Here is an 18,531-nt window from a genome sequence, read left to right as displayed (position 1 = left end):
AATCCATAAAGCTCTTACTTCAGCATGGACTGCTCCTTCTCCTCCTCTTTCTTCTGCCTGTCCATGACACCGAGGATGATCTTCCTCTCCTCCTCGGTGAGGTGGCTCAGGTCCGGCATCTCCGGCAGGACAGGCCCGCTGTGGAGCCCGGCTGGAGCAGACATCTTTACACGCCGATGCTGAAGAAGATCAATAACTAGACTTAATCCATGATGAATGCAAGGTCTATTTGATCAATCATCAGTGCATTTTGGTTGCTCAGGGATCAAAGCATTATAACCCACCACAGCAGCATCTCTGATGACCGTTATGGTGTTTTACAACACTATAAAAGAGGTTCAGTTATTATACAACTATTGCAATGATAACAATGCAAGCTCATGGACTATAAATAAGGTAGATTTTACAGCATTAGATCAATCATTCTATGAGCAACAGAAGAATGGATACAGCTGGTCCGTTTAAAGGTGATGGCTATTGAAATTCACGCAATCCTGTTTAATATGCTCCTCTTCCTCAATGCAAAAAGAAAATGAATAAAGCATCGATGCATTATGAATAAAATAGCAGATCTCAGATGTTATTCCAGATCTCAGTGAGGATGTGAAAGCGCCTCTTGCCTTTTATTTGGCCATCATCCTGTTCAATCCTGTCTAACCCATCGCTGTCATCGTCCTGGAAAAGTTCTTTTGCATCTCATAATAAACGTTTGCTTCCCTTTTGTGTCCCTCTGCTCCGGTGCCTCGCTTTCCTCCAGGTTTGGTAATTCTTGAAGATATCTTAAACACACAAAAATGGATGCAGCGACAGAGAATCCCAATTGGAAGAGTGTGGGCGGAGCAAAGATGCCCGGCGAAGGCTTTACTGTTTTACCAATCGTGCTATGGCGAAGGCTTGACTGTTCATATTCATGAGGCAACGTTCGATTTGGAATGAAACTCTACGTCAGCACGGTCTGTTTGATATTTAAAAACATATCATTCGCCATTGGAACGGATGCACTAGACGTCACCGTTGCATAATTAATATTCAGGAACTAAATCTTTTTCTCATTCAATGCCAGGAAAATGATAGGTAGGCTATTTGTAGATTATCAAGTTTCCCATGCTAAATAATAAACAAAACAACTTTCCCTGGCATTTAATAAACCTTCTAGAATAACGCTGAACAGAAAGTGACAAAAACCAATTGTTTTATTTCCCTGTACACAACATTGACAAGTGTATAGTACATTAAAATTTAAATCTTACAAAATATGTTTAGCCAGATAAATCCTAACCCAACATTTCAATTCGGTTATTCAGGAACCAAAACACCACCAATGAAAGATAAGAACTCATCGTCAGCATCATCACCATGAACCAATGAATATTGAAGCATCAAGACCTGACCATTGGAAGGTCATGATGACACAACGTCAGTATGACCTTATGAATATTCATCTAAACCTTTGCCATAGTAGGACTCGAAATTTCATTGACAGCCAGTCGAAAATCATAGCGAAAAAACGGACTGGAGTCTTTATTCGAGCAGGATCAGCCATAAATTCTAAAAATAACCTGAGAAGGGCTCCTTGCAGACTACAAGCATAGACCAATAATGCGTGAATTTATTATCACCTTCATGGAACACTGCAACATCCTTTTAAGAGATGATAATGCTCAATTATAAAGCTGCAAAATAAAACATCTACTTCATTTCAATTGAGAGCCAAATAAAACACCACTTAATTTTATCTTAATATTTATGCTTTAATGAATTAAATATTAATGAGATGATTCCTGATTCCATAATGGGATTATGATACGTTATTTACCACAGCAACATTTAGCATGACCATCAACAATATCATATCAAACATTACTACATTATGTAATCATTGTAATGCTTAGATCATTAGTCAAATATTTAAACCAATTTTTTTTTTTAAGTATTTAAAATTTGTGTCTGATGAAGAGCCACTAGCCTCGAAACATCACCTGTGGTGAGAACATGAAATACATTTTCTATTTTTAGAGCTGTGGTGTGCCAACTTTTCTTTCATTTTTTTTTCTTTTTCTTTAATATGTGGTAGAGCACCCTCATTCAGCTTTTTTACCCATTAGATTAAAATGTGTGTTGAATCTTTGTGGAACATAAAATGTAGGTACATCAGGTTCTGATCTGTTCAACATTTCATAATGTTAATGAGTTATAAATTACATTACCCCCGGTCGTCAACCAAAGCACCTGTTTCTGACTATATTCATTCCTTACCCTGCATTTCTCACATCCTTTGGCTTGCAATGACTGTAACAGTTTTAAATGAGTGCAGATTGAGATGATAGGATTATAGACTAAAAAGGTGAAGTGTCTTATATCTCATTAGAGCATTAAGTCTTTGATAGGATGAGAAGAACAGCACACAGGTTTACATTAGCAAATTATACATAACACAAACACCATAAAACATCAGTTTGCATTAAAGTCTGTATATAAACTTATGAGAACAGAGAGACAATACTCAGCAATCTTACCATAGCAATTATTGAAGTCCACCATCAGATCTCACTTCTTTCAAATGTAGCCCACATTACATCAGCAAGAACACCTACGAGGGAAACTTGCTCCAAGGTACATTTATTAATTCATTTACAAACTGATAATAGTAGAAGGTGATGGAAACACATTTGGAACAGTCCTGTTCCCATTTACATCAATGCAAAGGGTACATTGAAAACGGGAATATTCACAGATGAAGACATTTTTTTTATTGTTCATATTCAACCAATTATAAAGAGAGCAATTCTAGTATGATTTCCATGCTCAGTGTCCATGTAAAATTCTTTAGAAATATGCAGCAGTGTGCTGAAAGTTCTTGTATATACCAAAACAAGTTTTAGTATGGAAGTAAAAGAGTGGAATATTCCGGAGCGTGTCCGTGTGCGGAGAACAGATACCCATCCATCGAAAGCACTTCTTTAATTCATCTCTTACTCCACAACAGCCACCACATGCTTCTCCTTTTCTGTCAGCAGAGGAACAGATCCCGGCTTGCTGTGTTTGCGGACGTTTTGTTCCCTAAAACACACACACACACACACACACACACACACACACACACACACACACACACACACACACAGAAGCAAAGACAATCAGAATGCCGATCAAACTCAAACATGGATTCATTTCCTTTCACTGCCAATACAATGGAGCCAAACGACAAAAGATTTAAAGTTGAAATGTCATTTTTTCACGTTTTTCCAAACAAAACTGTTATGGCATGTAATGCAAAGGTGTTTACGGTTGCTGCAAATGACAAAATGTTCGCTTTTGAGTGAATTGTACCTTTAACTCAGTTACAAAACCTGGATCAAGGATTGTTCAAGATAAACATCTTAACATTTCGTGAGCTTAGAATTATAAGGTTCTGTCTCCGTTTAGGGTAGTTCTGAGATATTGAGCATCAAAGTTTTTACATCCCAGCTGGCAATGGAGAGATGGAACCTTTTTATTTTATTAATAACTACTAACAAAATATTGTTTTACAAAAATAACACCACACAGGCATTAATAAACACCTAATGGATCATATTATGTCAAAAACTCAATTTCAACCAAAAGTGGAGATAGAACCTTATAATTCTAAGCTCACGATTTGGTGAAAGGAACTTACTTCCTGCGTCGGGCTTCTTTCATTTCCCGCTGCTCTCTCTTCTGTTTCAGGACGTCTCTGGGAAGGTGGCGGTGACGGGCGATGCGTCTCACCTGTGGATGGTGCTGAAATTTCTCTATCAGCTTCTTGTTGTAGTTTGCGGCAGCTTTTTCTCGGGTTGAGAGCTGTGAGAAATGAGACTTGTGTCAATGGTATATATTACACACACACAAACAAAACACACACACACACACATGCAGTGATGTTCCAAAATTAGACTTTTCTTTTTAATAAATTAAATGTAAATTCATGTCCCAATTTCACAATGTTGTCACATTTACCTGGTTAAATAAACATAAAAAAAATATTTTCTATTTTGTATTCATTAACTGAATTATGCAATTAATGTTCTTTTTATTAAAACCAAGTACAATTCTCAAGTTAGTGTTGTTAAGCATTTTTACGTTTATTCCAAAATAATAACTAACATCAGTAACAATTTAAACAATACATTTTATTTGTGAACTGATGTTCTTTTTAACAGTCAACTTATTTTCGGATCATCAGAGATCAAGCTCGGTAAACACCGTCACAGACCTGATGTACCTTTAATTTCACCAAGCTGATCGCTCAAAATAAAAATAAACACACATTTATGTTTTCAGGCCATTTCAAGTTTGGCATGAAGTGGTGATATCTTAGTGGTTGAGTCTTTCCATTAAAGCTAAACTATCATTTTGATCATTCAGACCAATTTGCAAACGCACATGAAAATAAGAGGTGGGATTTATCGCACGAACCAATCATATCCAACCATAAATACCAATCATAGCGCGATGACAGGCATTGCCTCCTCTCACGTGACTTCATTCCCCCATTCATTCTCAATTACCCCCCACCAAACCCAGCGCATGCTTTAGGGGCTCTTGTAATATGGGTTATTATTATCTCATCCTATTTTTTGCCTCCTCGGAAGAAACGCATGATACACACACACACTTTGCTAAAGTAGAAATGGTTCTGCTACGGGCACAACCTGCTTTCTAAATTAATGAATGTATACATTTCTTAGGAATGCACTTCATGAACAACATCGGTAACACAACAGTGGCAGCAAAAATATGCAACATCTTGAGAAGTGGTTTTAGTTTGGCAATCAACATAAAGCAGCAGTTTTTTTTTCAGTTGAAGAAATGCACCAAAGTGCTCCTCATCTATCTCTCTATCATAAAATTTCTGCGGCTCCCGGGCTTTGGCGCGTCTCACTCCACACCATTCCAAGGGCTTTTATTCTAATTAAAAGCAATGATTTTCTCAAATTCAATTTGTTTAGGGCAATCTAATAGCTGCTGATGCCATCAGAGCACTCGGGAGGAAAATCTGAAGGCCTGTTAACTCTTATTTATGAACTTCTTGACAGCATTCACATGAGGGGGGGGGGGGGAAACAAACACGACACTGCGGTTTCCATGGAGACATCCCATCATAGCTATTGTATTTGTAGTCCTAAAAACCAAGCGAGTTAGCATTTCAGCCATCGGATCCCTCGGGAATGTCAATTTGATTTATTAGTAAAAAATAACACTACTTGAAGAGGCATTCACACTTTGTTCTGCAACATAAATGACATGCAAACCTCAAATGTGAATTTTAAATGTGGTGTTGTTTCTAAAATTGCAAACAAGTTGCAACACAAGGCCTAAACAAGAACGGATGAAAACTTATCCAGCGACTTTTACTGTAATCAGCGTCGTTATCGTTACCTAAAAAGTACTACATTTTTTTGGTTATTCAAATAAAACTATCAAGAACGAAATTTAAATATAAGACGAAAAACTTCAACAAACTGAAATAAGTTTAAGTTAACCAAAATGAACTAAAACTGAACAAAAACTAAATTTGTACTAATTTTAGAAGTATTTCAAAAAAATAAACAATAACAAAAACGCATAGCAAAATTATTTAAACTTAAATTAAAATGAAAAATTAAAATATAAAAGCCAATTCAGAATATTATTAAAAACTATAATAAAAGTATATACAAATATTACTAAAATAGCACTGCAAATCAGATGTTTTTCACATTTAGGATTGAAATATATTCAATTGTCATGTAAATGCCACACTACAAAAACCCCAATGGTCCTGAAAATGGGCTTCATAATGTGTTTATATATAAATATATATGTATAATTACACTTGTGCATTTGGCAGACACTTTTATCCTAAGTGACTTAAGCTGCATTAAAGGTATGCAGTTTATCAGTTATAATGCATTCCCTGGGAATTAAAATTATAAGTAGACTTCAGGGATAAAACAAAAGGCAGTAAAACACGGCCTCTTTAATTGAAACAACAGACGTGTACTTATGAGCAAAAATATGATACTGTGATTGTAAAAAGCCACTTATAGAGGGTCATCCTCATAAACAGTACATTTCCATATTAATATAGTAAAATGGGCACTCGATCAAATGGCAAAGTAAAACAAAAACAAACCAAACGCAGCTCCAGAGAGCTTCCAGACATCAGAGTCTTGATTCAGCATCTGCTCCTTTAATTAAATACTCTCATGTGCCTGATAGTTTAATGTCTTCATTATTTTTCCTGCTTTAAGTGATTGGCTGATTCAAACTGCTGATAACTGCAGTGAGTGTCTGATCTCTTTAAGTGAAACGCATTAAAATAAATCTCCCTCTTAAAGTCCGGCGGGAGCCAAAAACTTGCCAATGCTGGACCGCGTGAGGGAATCAGATGAACTAGAGCTGATACAAGATGATGGGTAGAAGAAACTACATTCACCTGGAGCAAAACCAACCTCTGCATCAGCAGAGCAAAAAGCGTTGCTTCCACGTGAGGTTTATTTAAAGGGACCGTATTTGACAGTTATGTAACAATTATTGTTTTCCCTGACTTGAAATGGGACTCCTTAACACAATGTCTTATTTTTAAGCAACGTTCAAGATCAAATAGCATTAAAAGGCTGAAAAATATTTTAGCCGAACCGCCCAGCACTAATCTATACTATTTTTTGACAGAGCGCAAAATTATTCGACTTTAACTATATGAACCATAAAAGAGGCTCAATCTTAAAGAACATCTATGGACATGTGCGGATTTCCTTGTAAGCAAACTTCACTTTATGAAATAGGTGTAGGCACTTTGGGGCACTCCATTACAAGAGTTGCTTTGACAAGAGACATAAAACTCTAGAGCTTTTTCCTGGCCAGGTTTCAGACTGCCATAGAAGTGCTTAATGAAAGTGATTTGTGGATGTAATTCATTTTAAGTGCTTGGTGGGCTGACCACAGGGCCAAATGTGGCCCATATTAACCACCTGAGTGCATTTGCAACAAGTGAACACCCTCACAAAACTCTACAATCAAGGATGGAACCTGGAGTCCTTTTGGGTCTGTAATGCATATAAAATGAGATCAAGCGCTCACCAATCCGAGCTTCTCTGAGGCATTGGCCTTCCACAGCCGAATGTTCATCTCGTCGGAACCGCTCATGATGTATTTGTTGTCAGCCGACCATCTCACACTGATGACATGCTGCATACGTTTGGTGTGGTACACCTCCCTGAGGATTGTGGGAAATTACATGTAATGCCAGAAATTTGCTTTATGCACACGGCCGAAAATGTATTGAAAGTCTTTGGGATGTGCTGGAGGAGACTTTACAGAGTGCTTAACTCTTGCATTGTCAATACAAGAAAGATATTGACCAAAAAACAAACATGGAAAAACATCACAACATTTATTTCCATCAAGAAGTGCATCAATTTGTGGTCAAGATCTTTGTATTGACAATGCAATAGTACAACACTATGTACTCTTGTCTCCTCCAGCACATCCCAAAGACTTTCAATGAATTTTAAGGTCTGAATTTAAAGTGCCAATTCATGTGTGAAAATGATTCTTCATGCTCCTCACCACCATTCTTTCATAATTTAAACCTGATGAATCTTAACATTGTCATCCTGGAATATGGCCATGATGTGTCTTCCTACATGGTTGTTTAAGAAATTAAAAGCTACACACTCCATCAATTAGGGTTAGAAGAACTGTTGCCAAACATATAACATGCTAGAAACATAATAATCACTGCAATGATGATCCAATCATAGACTCTTAAGCATTGGCCGATTTAAATCCAAACAGCGACTTTTTTTTTTTGGGCCGGGCTGATAGAAATTAAGTGAGTATGCTAAATACAAGGAGACATATCTGCTAATTGGGTCAGAAAAATAATAATTCAGCCTTTAAATTAAGTATTTTTGTTGATTAAAAAAAAAAAAAATTTAAGCACTTGTTTTTTTTCTGAATTCAATACATTTTGCTTCTCACGTTAATGTATCTTGATTTAAGAAATGTGATATTTTTGAGAGAAAACAAGACAAAAACACATTTTTGCAGTGTTCTTGTTTTAAGCAAAAAAACTTAATTTAGCTCAATTTCAAAAGACTTCAAATACTTTTGCATCTCAAGCAACTGTATATTGATTTAAAGGGATACTCCACTATTTTTTTGGAAATAGGCTCATTTTACAACTCCCCCAGAGTTAAACAGTTGAGTTTTACCGTTTTCGAATCCATCCAGCCGATCTCCGGGTCTGGCGGTACCACTTTTAGCATAGCTTAGCATAGATCATTGAATCGGACAGGACCATTAGCATCTCTCTCAAAAAAATAACCAAAGAGTTTCGATATTTTTCCTATTTAAAACTTGCCTCTTCTGTAGTTACATCGTGTACTAAGACCGACGGAAAATGTAAAGTTGCCATTTTCTAGGCTGATATGGCTAGGAACTATACTCTCATTCCTGCGTAATAATCAAGAAACTTTGCTGCCGTACCATGAGTCCAGCAGGCGTAATGATATGACGCAGCGCCTGAAAATAGTCCCCAGCTCGGTAACTTCCAACGTGACCAGGACTAAGTTTGTCTAACCTATTAGACCTATTTTCAGGCGCTGCGTCATATTACGCCTGCTGGAGCCATGGTACGGCAGCAAAGTTTCTTGATTATTACGCAGGAATGAGAGTATAGTTCCTAGTCATATCAGCCTAGAAAATCGCAACTTTACATTTTCCGTCGGTCTTAGTACACGATGTAACTACAGAAGAGTCAAGTTTTAAATAGGAAAAATATCGAAACTCTTTGGTTATTTTTTTGAGAGAGATGCTAATGGTCCTGTCCGATTCAATGATCTATGCTAAGCTATGCTAAAAGTGGTACCGCCAGACCCGGAGTTCGGCTGAGTGGATTCGAAAACGGTAAAACTCAACTGTTTAACTCTGAGGGAGTTGTAAAATGAGCCTATTTCCAAAAAAAGTTGAGTATCCCTTTAAGGATGTATAGTTGTACAGGAAAATAAAACAAAAATTCATAGTAAGATTTTAAAAAATTTGAGGCCCATGCAACATTTAATGCAACTTTATGAATTTAAGACTTTATAAAAATACAAAACACTTTCTCCCGACATTACAGATCTCGTTGGCCTTTCCGCACCACACTCACCTGCTGTGGCCTTTGTCTTTCTGAAAGATGCGGACAGTTTTGTCAAAGCTGGCGGATACAAACTCCCTTCCTGTCGGTGAATAATCCACATCCAGCACAGCGGACACATGATCCATGTGCACAGTCACAGGAACATCCAGATGCCGTATGTCATATGTATAAAGGCTGTGGAAGAAACAGAAAAAGGTGACATGATTTATTTACTGACATTTAATTTTTAATGTAAAGGTTTACACTCAAATGAACTCACTTGTAATCTTCATTGGCGCAGGTAAAATAATACGCTTCCATTGGGTTCCAGCAAAGTGTGTTGCTTCTCAATTGCATGATAACCTGAAACAGTGTCATTTCATTGTGGTCATTAATGAACCATTCAGCCATGAAGTTGAAAAGTAGAAGTTGTGGGTGAAAAGTAAAAAACATTGCAGACCTTTCTGAGTGGTGCCGATTCTCTGGTGTCATACAAGACTACACTTCTGTCTGATGCGCAGCTGGCGAGAAGTTCGGTCTGCAAAGGACAATGGGACAATTTACTGGTGATAAATGAAATTAAAGAAATGTCTAAACTACTCAATAACTTCCATGAACCCCTTGGATGGTAAAAACATCCCTGTTTTGCCTCATGACTCATTTAAATCACGCCTGGGTAAAAAAAAAAAAAAAAAGGGCAAAAAAAAAAAAAGGCTAAACACTAAGCTTTTAATTGTCTTAACAACAAATTATTGGTGTGGAAATTTGCTAAATTTAAGCAAATGCACTACTTAAAAATCCACTGCTGTCTCAGAAAATCATCCAAGACTGAATTAAGTTTTTGGCAGAATATGGGAAGTGTGTGTGAGGAACCTTTTAGCTGCTGGTATTGGTGAGATGCTTCACTGTGAAAAGTAATTTAATGCTTTGGAGTACTGGAGAATATTGCAGAATGGCTTGCTTCCCACAAATGAGGAATGATAAGCTGTTATTATTCAGCAAGACAATGCTCCTGCCCAAATTACAAAGACAACCAAGAAGTGTCTTGAGAACAAGTTCATCAGGCTGGTGTTTTGGCCTGGTCAGAGTCCAGGTTTGAGCCCTATAGTGAATTTTTGGTTTCACATTAAACTCAAACTAACTGGGAGACATTTTTCAACTACCAAAGAAAGGTTTGAAGCCATTATAACATTGAGTGGAACAACACTGACTCTTCCTTCTGCAAAATTTCCTGAGCAGTGATTTGTGATTAAAATGTATGAGACTATTAAAAGACCACTAAATATTTTGCAATTTTTGTCTTGGCCCATTTTTTGTCTTGGAGTATACATATTATGAGGGTCCACAGATTTAAACTGAAATTAAGTTGAATTTGTTGCTCACCTCCACAGGGTTGTAGCGGACGCTGCTGAAGCTGTCCACACCCCAGCTGAAGGAGCGGATGGGACTACTTCTCTGCTCATCCCATATATCCACAGTCTGCCCACAGGTTGCGAACGTGCCCTCTCTATGGTGGTGGTCGATGCCAGTGAACACCGCCTGCGAAACACATCAGACCTGTTAGAAGCTGAAAACATGAGCTGAGCTCCTAAAGTACAGAACCTTAAAAGTATGTGCATATACTGTATTATGGGTGGGCAATATACCGGTAGACACGATTAACTGGTAGAAGATTTTGGACAATCGTCTTTATGCTCACGTGACGTTGCTGTGCTGCACGGTCACGAAAGCTTATCGTTTGCATGCTTTTTAAAGGGATAGTTCACCAAAAATGAAAATTCCCTCATTAATTACTCGCCCTCCTGTCGTTCCAAACCCGTAAGACTTTCGTTTATCTTCAGAACACAAATGAAGATCTTTTTAATGAAATCTGAGAGCTTTCTGTCCCTTCATTGACAGCTACGCAACTACCACTTTGACGCTTCAAAAAGTTCATAAAGAGATCGTAAAACTAATCCATTTGAATTGAGTGGTTTGGTCCAAATTTTTCTGAAGAGACTCGATCGCTTTATATGATGAACAGATTGAATTTAGGCTTTTATTCACATAAACATTCAACAATCAGTTTCAGTAAACAGAAGCATGTTCGCTTGATGTGCGAGAACCAATGGGGTTCATTCTCACGTTACACATCACGATTGAGCTTCCGCAAGAACCAATGAAGTTAATTCTCATGTTACGAAGCACATTGAGCTTCAGCAAGAACCAATGAGGTTCATTCTCGTGTTATGAAGCACATTGAGCTTCAGCAAGAACCAATGAGGTTCATTCTCGTGTTACGAAGCACATTGAGCTTCAGCAAGAACCAATGAAGTTAATTCTCATGTTACGAAGCACATTGAGCTTCAGCAAGAACCAATGAAGTTAATTCTCATGTTACGAAGCACATTGAGCTTCAGCAAGAACCAATGAGGTTCATTCTCGTGTTACGCAGCACATTGCACTTCAGCAAGAAGCGATGAGGTTTGTTCTCACGCGTCAAGCAGGTTCGGTTGAGCTTCTGTTGATGTTCACTGATCAATGTTTATATGTGATTAAAAGCCTAAATTCAATCTGTTCATTTTATAAAACGACTGAATCTCTTCAGAAAATTTGGACTAAACCGTTCAATTCATATGGATTAGTTTAACGAAAGACAACTAATTTCGCTATATGCACGTGCTGTGTGTGAGACGTAAACACACGAAGCCGCTGCTCATAAAGCGAGTTTATGCCGTCTAATACCCCTTTTCCACCAAGGCAGTGCTGGTGCCGGTTCGGAGCCGGTGCCTACTCGCGAACCAGTTCTTTGTGTTTCGACAGCCAAAGAACCGGCTCTCGGCCAGGAAAATTGGTTCCAAAGCGGCACCAACTCTTTGCTGGACTAGAACCGTTCTTTTACCACGTCATGCTTACGTCGGGGGCTGGGGGCGGGGTTATTTTCAACCTTCTTCTCGAACGTAACCTCCGTCTATAGTAATCCAGACGAGCAGCACAAATGTGTTCTAAACGTCTTCTTCTGACCCCAATATAGGATCGCAAAGCCAGGAGAAACATTTGCAGAAAGACGATGTAGTTCGCCATTGCAATTGTTATGCTTGAAGTTGGCGCAAGCGTTTCTGGGAAAGCTAAGACATATGGCAACGTACACAGTGACGTAACAACGTCGTTCGCTGGGCTCTCTAGTCAGTGGGAAAACAAACAGGTTCTGAGAAGGTTCGCAAGTTGAACCAGCACCAGTTCTGAACCAGTTATTTTTTGGTGGAAAAGGGGTATAATTGGGCTTAATGGGTTAAATACACATATTTGTGTGTCAAAATGATCATCTTTGCAAGTAAACAGTCAATTTTGTCTTAAGTGAACGTAAACAGTTGAGAAAGAAAACGCACAAATATATTGGATCCGTGCATTCGGTCTTAAAGTGACAGCAGCCAAATATACCTGCTGTCGTCGGTCTCATTAATGTTAATCGAACAAAAACATTTAAAATCTCTCACTGCTCTTGACTAAATCATTTTTGTAACTTTAATAAGAATAAATGTATATAAAAGACTATGCAGTGTTTTTTATACATTTGATTACTTAGAATTTATGCAGCATTTCTTTTTTCTAGTGCTTGAAGTTTTTCAGGTAGGTCCATTTCATTTGTGTCTTTGTTCTATTGTATTTTGTTTTCCTATATGTTAGCAATTACTTCCTTTGTTCTTTATTACTGTTTTTTGTCTTCAGTAAGCTTGAGAGTACATTTTTAACTATAGGTTGGTATTATGTGTTTTTTGTGTGTGCATAAAATCCTCAAAAGAAAATATGTAAGCTGAAACTGTACCTTCCCCAGAATTGTGTTAATTGGTTCCTCCCGAACTCCATATCCCGGTGCTTCCATGTTCCACTGTTTGATGGTCTTGTCATCTCCTACCTATTTCACAGAATCACATAAGTGCACAATCACTTACTAACTGGATCGTCTTCATCGGTATAAATCAGAAAGAACATTGAATATGCAGGATGAACATACCGTGAAAAAGGAGGTGCCACAAAAGCGGGAGCACATTCCTCGTACAAATCCTTCATGAGCCTGAACTGTCCTCATACACTCCCGCTTAGGAAGGTTCCACACTTTCACCTGTCAGAAAAGAATCATGAATCCACTCATCCATCCTGAATCTAGATGGTCATTTACACACTCCTTGGATTAACTGGGCAAAGTAACTGCAAAATGTAAGTTCATTCTATGTGCCCCTGGTGTTGTTGTTTACTGTATTATTTAGTGTTGTTTACTGTATTATTTAGTGTTGTTTGTGCACGTTGTTCTTGTATGGTAACTGTAAACATATTGACAGAACATGCTCAATTAAAGAGCCTAATACCAAGGTGAAGGTTTTACCTCCCCATCACAGGCACCAGATAAGACTGTTGAAAGACTTTTGGAGTGTTTGACGATGCAGCTGATGCCATCTCTGTGCCCATCTAGTGAAGCCACAAAGGGTTTGGCAAACACCCTGTCAAGTTTAGTGGCATTCAGGGCTCTGGTGTATTCCCTGGGCACCTCAAAAGGATGTAGGGTCGGGTCATAGTTCCTAGGAACTAGATCGGGAACACACTCAAGTTAGTATACTTCCTAATACACCACCTTCATATAATCACTTCATGTTTACATACCTTTCTGTATATCTCTGGTTGTCTCTCGAACATAATCGTCCGGGTTTCTACAAAGCACTTTAACTTTCATCCCACCTGATTATAAGATTAAACCCCCAAAAAATCTTGACCAGATCTGCAGCGTTCAGAGAAATGTAGGACCATGTGTTTTCATGACGTAGCGCGCACGAATGTGACGTCAAACATCCGGGTGCTGCAAATGTTTTTTTAAATACTTTTGTCATTTTTAAATAAACCTTTGTTTTTCGTTATTGTTTAACGATATACTCAATTTCACAGAAGCAAAAGTGTTTATTTATAATATATTTAAATATTTAATAGAAGTATATTTATTGTTTTGAAAGAGAAATCAAACAGTAGAACAACTTCCAATAGAAAATTATTATTTTAAAACATTTTATAAAGTGACTTTCAAGTCATAAATTAAAAGACTACATTTTCACCTTGTAAAATATATATCGTCCACGCAAACGGCGCTATCACGTGGTACACGTTGTTTTTCTAAGCATTGTGTCATGATTGACCAAACAGAGTCGTTGTTGAAGACAGACGTTTTAAAAAAATACCTTAAACCATTTTTAAGAGTCAGTTTTCCCTTTTTTGTATCAGAAAGAAGTCAATTTGAAATGAATAGATGAAATATTATGTTTCTTAGCAAAAAAAAAATCGTGCTAAGGATGCGACTCAAATGAGGATTGGGTTTTTTGAGCCACAATGCGCCCTCTAGAGGCATAACATTTATGTCTCATTGGATTCAGATTCCTTCTCATGAAAGGATATTACGTTTTCTGATCTATGGTTTTGATATACGAACAAATTCCTGCTCACAAAAAAATTCTGGAACGTTTGCGCAGTTGCTTTGACGACCACGTGTTCCGTTACGCGCTTCATACGTGTGTGAGGAGGAGAGTCTGCAGTGACACGCGTGTTTTTATCATGGAGATTCTGGGCAGCACTTTTGATGATTCTGTGTTTGAGGAATCACGGAACAGAGTCTCGGCTGCTCTGCCCACCTACGAGCCCAAACTCTGCGAACCTCTGGTGGGTATCACACTCGACACTTACAAGAAACTACTGATACCATGGTACAGAAATGGTAACGTTACATATACCCCGCTATTTACATGGTATTTTACTTTCACTCTGTTAAGTTACATAAAACACAACCATGGCATCACTACAGTACCATGTTAGTATGTGAGAATTTTGATCAGTAATATTTCACCACATTATAATCATGAATTAAATATGTGCTGATGGTAACTTAACGTACATTGGTTATAATTATATATGATTTATTATGATAATTATCCTAACGTATAATTATGCAGGTGTTTCTGCAGCGTTCACACGGTCATGGAAAACACAGGAATGCTAGGAATACACACACACACACACACACACACACATACACATACATTATTTGTGGTATGTGCATGTTATGTGTGTTGAATTTTGCTCCTGGTACAGTCTGTGAAAACAAATTTCCTCTAACGAGAACAATGAAGAATGAATATGAGTATGAATATATATATATACTGTGTGTATAAATATTTATAAATATATGAGAGAATATAAATATACAAGTGCCTTTCCAGGTATTAAATAAATAATAAAAAATTCTGCCAGGTCACATTTTTCTTTGTTTTATTGTATCTAGTGGTTTTGTGCCGATGTAAATGTCGAGGATGCATTAGAAGAACAGAAATCCCTCAAGTTTCGAGGTGATCTGGCCTACAGGAGGAAACAGTATCAGGTATAAAGAGCTGAATTCAGCATTTGCTCTCACTGTTATCCGATTCATGAGCTCATTTGTGTCAATGACAGGTGGCTCTGGATGAGTATGTCTCCTGCCTCTCTCTGGTACCTGAAGGAAACTCATCAGTGAAGAGAGATGTGCTCGAAGGGATCGCACGATGCTGCTGTCATCTGGGGAAGAAAGAAGAGGCTCTAAATGCCTGTGAGAAACTGGTAAATATATTAAATCACTAACTCCAACTTCTGTTTATCCTTTCGCTGATTTACTGTGTTTTCTTGACAGAGGACAGAAGTATCCAACACCTGTCACCTCACCTGCGTCCTTCAGCTGGAGCTGAGTATTCATGATCACTACAGGGAGCTGACAAACAGCATCTCCAGCCTGCAGCAGCTGTGCTGCCTTCATCCGTATCATCCGTGGCACTGGCTGAATCTGGCCATGAGCTTCCAGAGACTCCTGGAGTCTGATAGCGGTCCAGAGAGATCCGGCATTGAGGAAGAGCATGAGAAGCAGTGGGGGACAAATAACATTTTAGCACTAAAGACCATCATGTGCTTGATTAGAACAAGGTACATGTATGTCAACAACAAGAGAACTGGCTGTGTATTTATTGACTTGAATGTTAATAGATTCATTAATTCAGTGCTGAGTTTGTTCATCTTGTGATATTCGTCAGGCTGCTAATTGAAATCCTGCGGATTCAGCAGTTCTCATTCGTTCTGGAGAACAGCCAGAGGGCTCTGCAAGACATTGAGGAAGCTCTACATGCTCTGCAGCCAACGGAGAAAATGATTCAAACAACCTCTGAGGTCAGACAACAATAAACACTTTAATAGAGAGGAAAAAAACATTGTGTGTGTATAATATATTGGTAAACATATACAGTATATATATAACACATACAGTACAGGCCAAAAGTTTGGAAACATTACTATTTTTAATGTTTTTGAAAGAAGTTTCTTCTGCTCATCAAGCCTGCATTTATTTGATCAAATATACAGAAAAAAAAAATGTAATATTGTGATATATTATTACAATTTAAAATAATTGGTTTTCAATTTATTATACTTTAAATTATCATTTATTTCTGTGATGCAAAGCTGAATTTTCAGGATCATTACTCCAGTCTATCACATGATCCTTTAGAAATCATTCTAATATGATGATTCATTATCAAAGTTGGAAACAGTTCTGCTGCTTAATATTTTTTTCATAACCTGTGATACTTTTTTAGGATACTTTGATGAATAAAAAAAAAAAAAAAGAAGCAAATGTTTTAAAAATAGAAATCTTTTGTAACAACAATATACAAAGGTCAGTCATTTTTTTCTTTCTTTTTTTGAAATAAATCAATACTTTTATTCAGCAAGGATGTGTTAAATTGAATTTTATATTATTAGAAAATATTTTTTTATTTTGAACAAATGCAGTTCTTTTGAACCTTTTATTCATCAAATATATTAGGCAGCAGAACTGTTTCCAACACTCATAATAAATCAGAATATTAGAATGATTTCTAAAGGATCATGTGATAGACTGGAGTAATGATCCTGAAAATTCAGCTTTGCATCACAGAAATAAATGATAATTTAAAGTATAATAAATTGAAAACCAATTATTTTAAATTGTAATAATATATCACAATATTAAATTTTTTTCTGTATTTTCGATCTAATAAATGCAGGCTTGATGAGCAGAAGAAACTTCTTTCAAAAACATTAAAAATAGTAATGTGTCCAAACTTTTGGCCTGTACTGTATATAATGAATGTGTGTGTGTTTACTATATATATATATATATATATATATATATATATATATATATATATAATGTGTATATATATGTGTGTGTGTGTGTGTGTGTGTGTGTGTTTAAGCAGACATTAATACAGTCTTCTGTCAAGTGATTCTTCAGAAATCATTCTAATATACTGATACTATTTTTTTCAATATAACAATATAAGAGGCAATTATTTAACCTTTAATTTTTTATTATTAAATTTAGGAAACAAAATGTTGTATTAATAATGTAAGATTTTAAGAAAGTGTCACTCAGAAGAGTGACATTCCTTTGAAAGGTTTTCTGAATCAACAAAGTGAATCCAACTCATTGTTATGCATAAAACACAAGCCAGTTTATTCTCTACATTTATACATATCGGAATTACACATCTCACACAATCCATGGTCTCACATTAGAAACTGATTTTATTTATTCTGATGAAAAACTAGGTGATGGCAGAAGACCTCAATCCGGAGAAGATGAGGGAGGAGAGCCAAGATGGAGAGAGTTTATCGGGCCTTTATATTAAAGACTTTGATGACAGGTGGTGGAATAAACTCCACACTAAACTGCAGGAGGAGACGGCAGCGTGATCCATGCACAGAAAGCTGGAGGACACATATGAATGATATGGATATTGTGATTGTACATTTATTAATGAATATATATCTTTTATTGGAGTTACATGCTTTTACTGTTACGAAGCACAATAAAACATCTGCTAATTCAAGCAATAAGCACATACTTATTTACAGCATCACAATGTTTACAATGCCGCCGCTAGAGTTCTTACGAGATCAAGAAAATATTATCATATAACACCGATTTTATCATCACTACATTGGTTACCTATAAAGCTCCGTATTAATTATAAGATATTGCTACTGACTTACAAAGCCCTAAACGGCTTAGCTCCAGTCTATTTAACGGATCTTCTATCACCCTATAATCCATCGCGCTCTTTAAGATCACTAAATTCAAGGCTTTTGGTCATACCTAGGATATCCAGAACCACCAAAGGAGGGAGAGCGTTTTCACATTTGGCTCCAAAACTCTGGAATAGTCTTCCTGATACTGTTCGTTGCTCAGACTCGCTCTCCCAGTTTAAAACTAGATTAAAGTCGCATCTCTTCAGCCAGGCATTCATATAATCCTACAGTTCAAACTACAATCCGGCCTATAGCTCATAAACGGCAGAGGAGAACTGGCCCCCGACTGAGCCTGG

The 18,531-nt window shown here is 37.2% G+C and overlaps 3 protein-coding genes across 18 annotated transcripts in view; 1 reads left to right on the top strand and 2 right to left on the bottom strand.

The window, feature by feature from the left end:
* The window catches only part of rims2a (regulating synaptic membrane exocytosis 2a), a 204,284-nt gene extending 203,460 nt beyond the window's left edge, over nt 1-824 (bottom strand). For 10 of the 16 annotated variants that reach the window (XM_082150612.1, XM_082150630.1, XM_082150631.1 and 7 more), the window contains exons 1-2: nt 621-824; nt 19-179 (exon numbers count right to left, since the gene is read on the bottom strand). In XM_082150612.1, coding sequence (XP_082006738.1) covers nt 19-164 — 146 coding nt within the window. In that variant the 5' untranslated portion in view covers nt 165-179; nt 621-824. The remainder of the gene's footprint in view (nt 1-18; nt 180-620) is intronic. The other 6 variants (XM_082150615.1, XM_082150617.1, XM_082150613.1 and 3 more) reach the window with 2 other exon arrangements.
* A 1,903-nt stretch (nt 825-2,727) lies between these two features.
* Nucleotides 2,728-13,946, bottom strand: dcaf13 (ddb1 and cul4 associated factor 13). Its single transcript, XM_082150770.1, has 11 exons — nt 13,766-13,946; nt 13,491-13,690; nt 13,122-13,229; nt 12,933-13,022; nt 10,511-10,666; nt 9,588-9,665; nt 9,408-9,490; nt 9,158-9,322; nt 7,084-7,219; nt 3,659-3,822; nt 2,728-3,060 (listed from the first exon to the last, which is right to left on the bottom strand). The coding sequence occupies exons 1-11, from the start codon at nt 13,833-13,835 to the stop codon at nt 2,973-2,975; spliced, it is 1,338 nt and encodes a 445-aa protein (XP_082006896.1). The 5' UTR covers nt 13,836-13,946; the 3' UTR covers nt 2,728-2,972.
* Nucleotides 13,947-14,514: 568 nt separating this feature from the next.
* On the top strand, nt 14,515-18,043 carry cUnh8orf76 (chromosome Un C8orf76 homolog). Its single transcript, XM_082150801.1, has 6 exons — nt 14,515-14,806; nt 15,426-15,521; nt 15,593-15,736; nt 15,807-16,093; nt 16,201-16,333; nt 17,756-18,043. Exons 1-6 carry the CDS (start codon nt 14,561-14,563, stop codon nt 17,897-17,899), a joined length of 1,050 nt encoding a protein of 349 aa, XP_082006927.1. The 5' UTR covers nt 14,515-14,560; the 3' UTR covers nt 17,900-18,043.
* Nucleotides 18,044-18,531: the final 488 nt, after the last annotated feature.

This window comes from Leuciscus leuciscus (assembly GCF_965113295.1).
Source record: "Leuciscus leuciscus genome assembly, chromosome: 20".
In the NCBI taxonomy this organism is placed as follows: Eukaryota; Metazoa; Chordata; class Actinopteri; order Cypriniformes; family Leuciscidae; genus Leuciscus; species Leuciscus leuciscus.
This window is presented reverse-complemented; position numbering and strand designations above follow the sequence as displayed.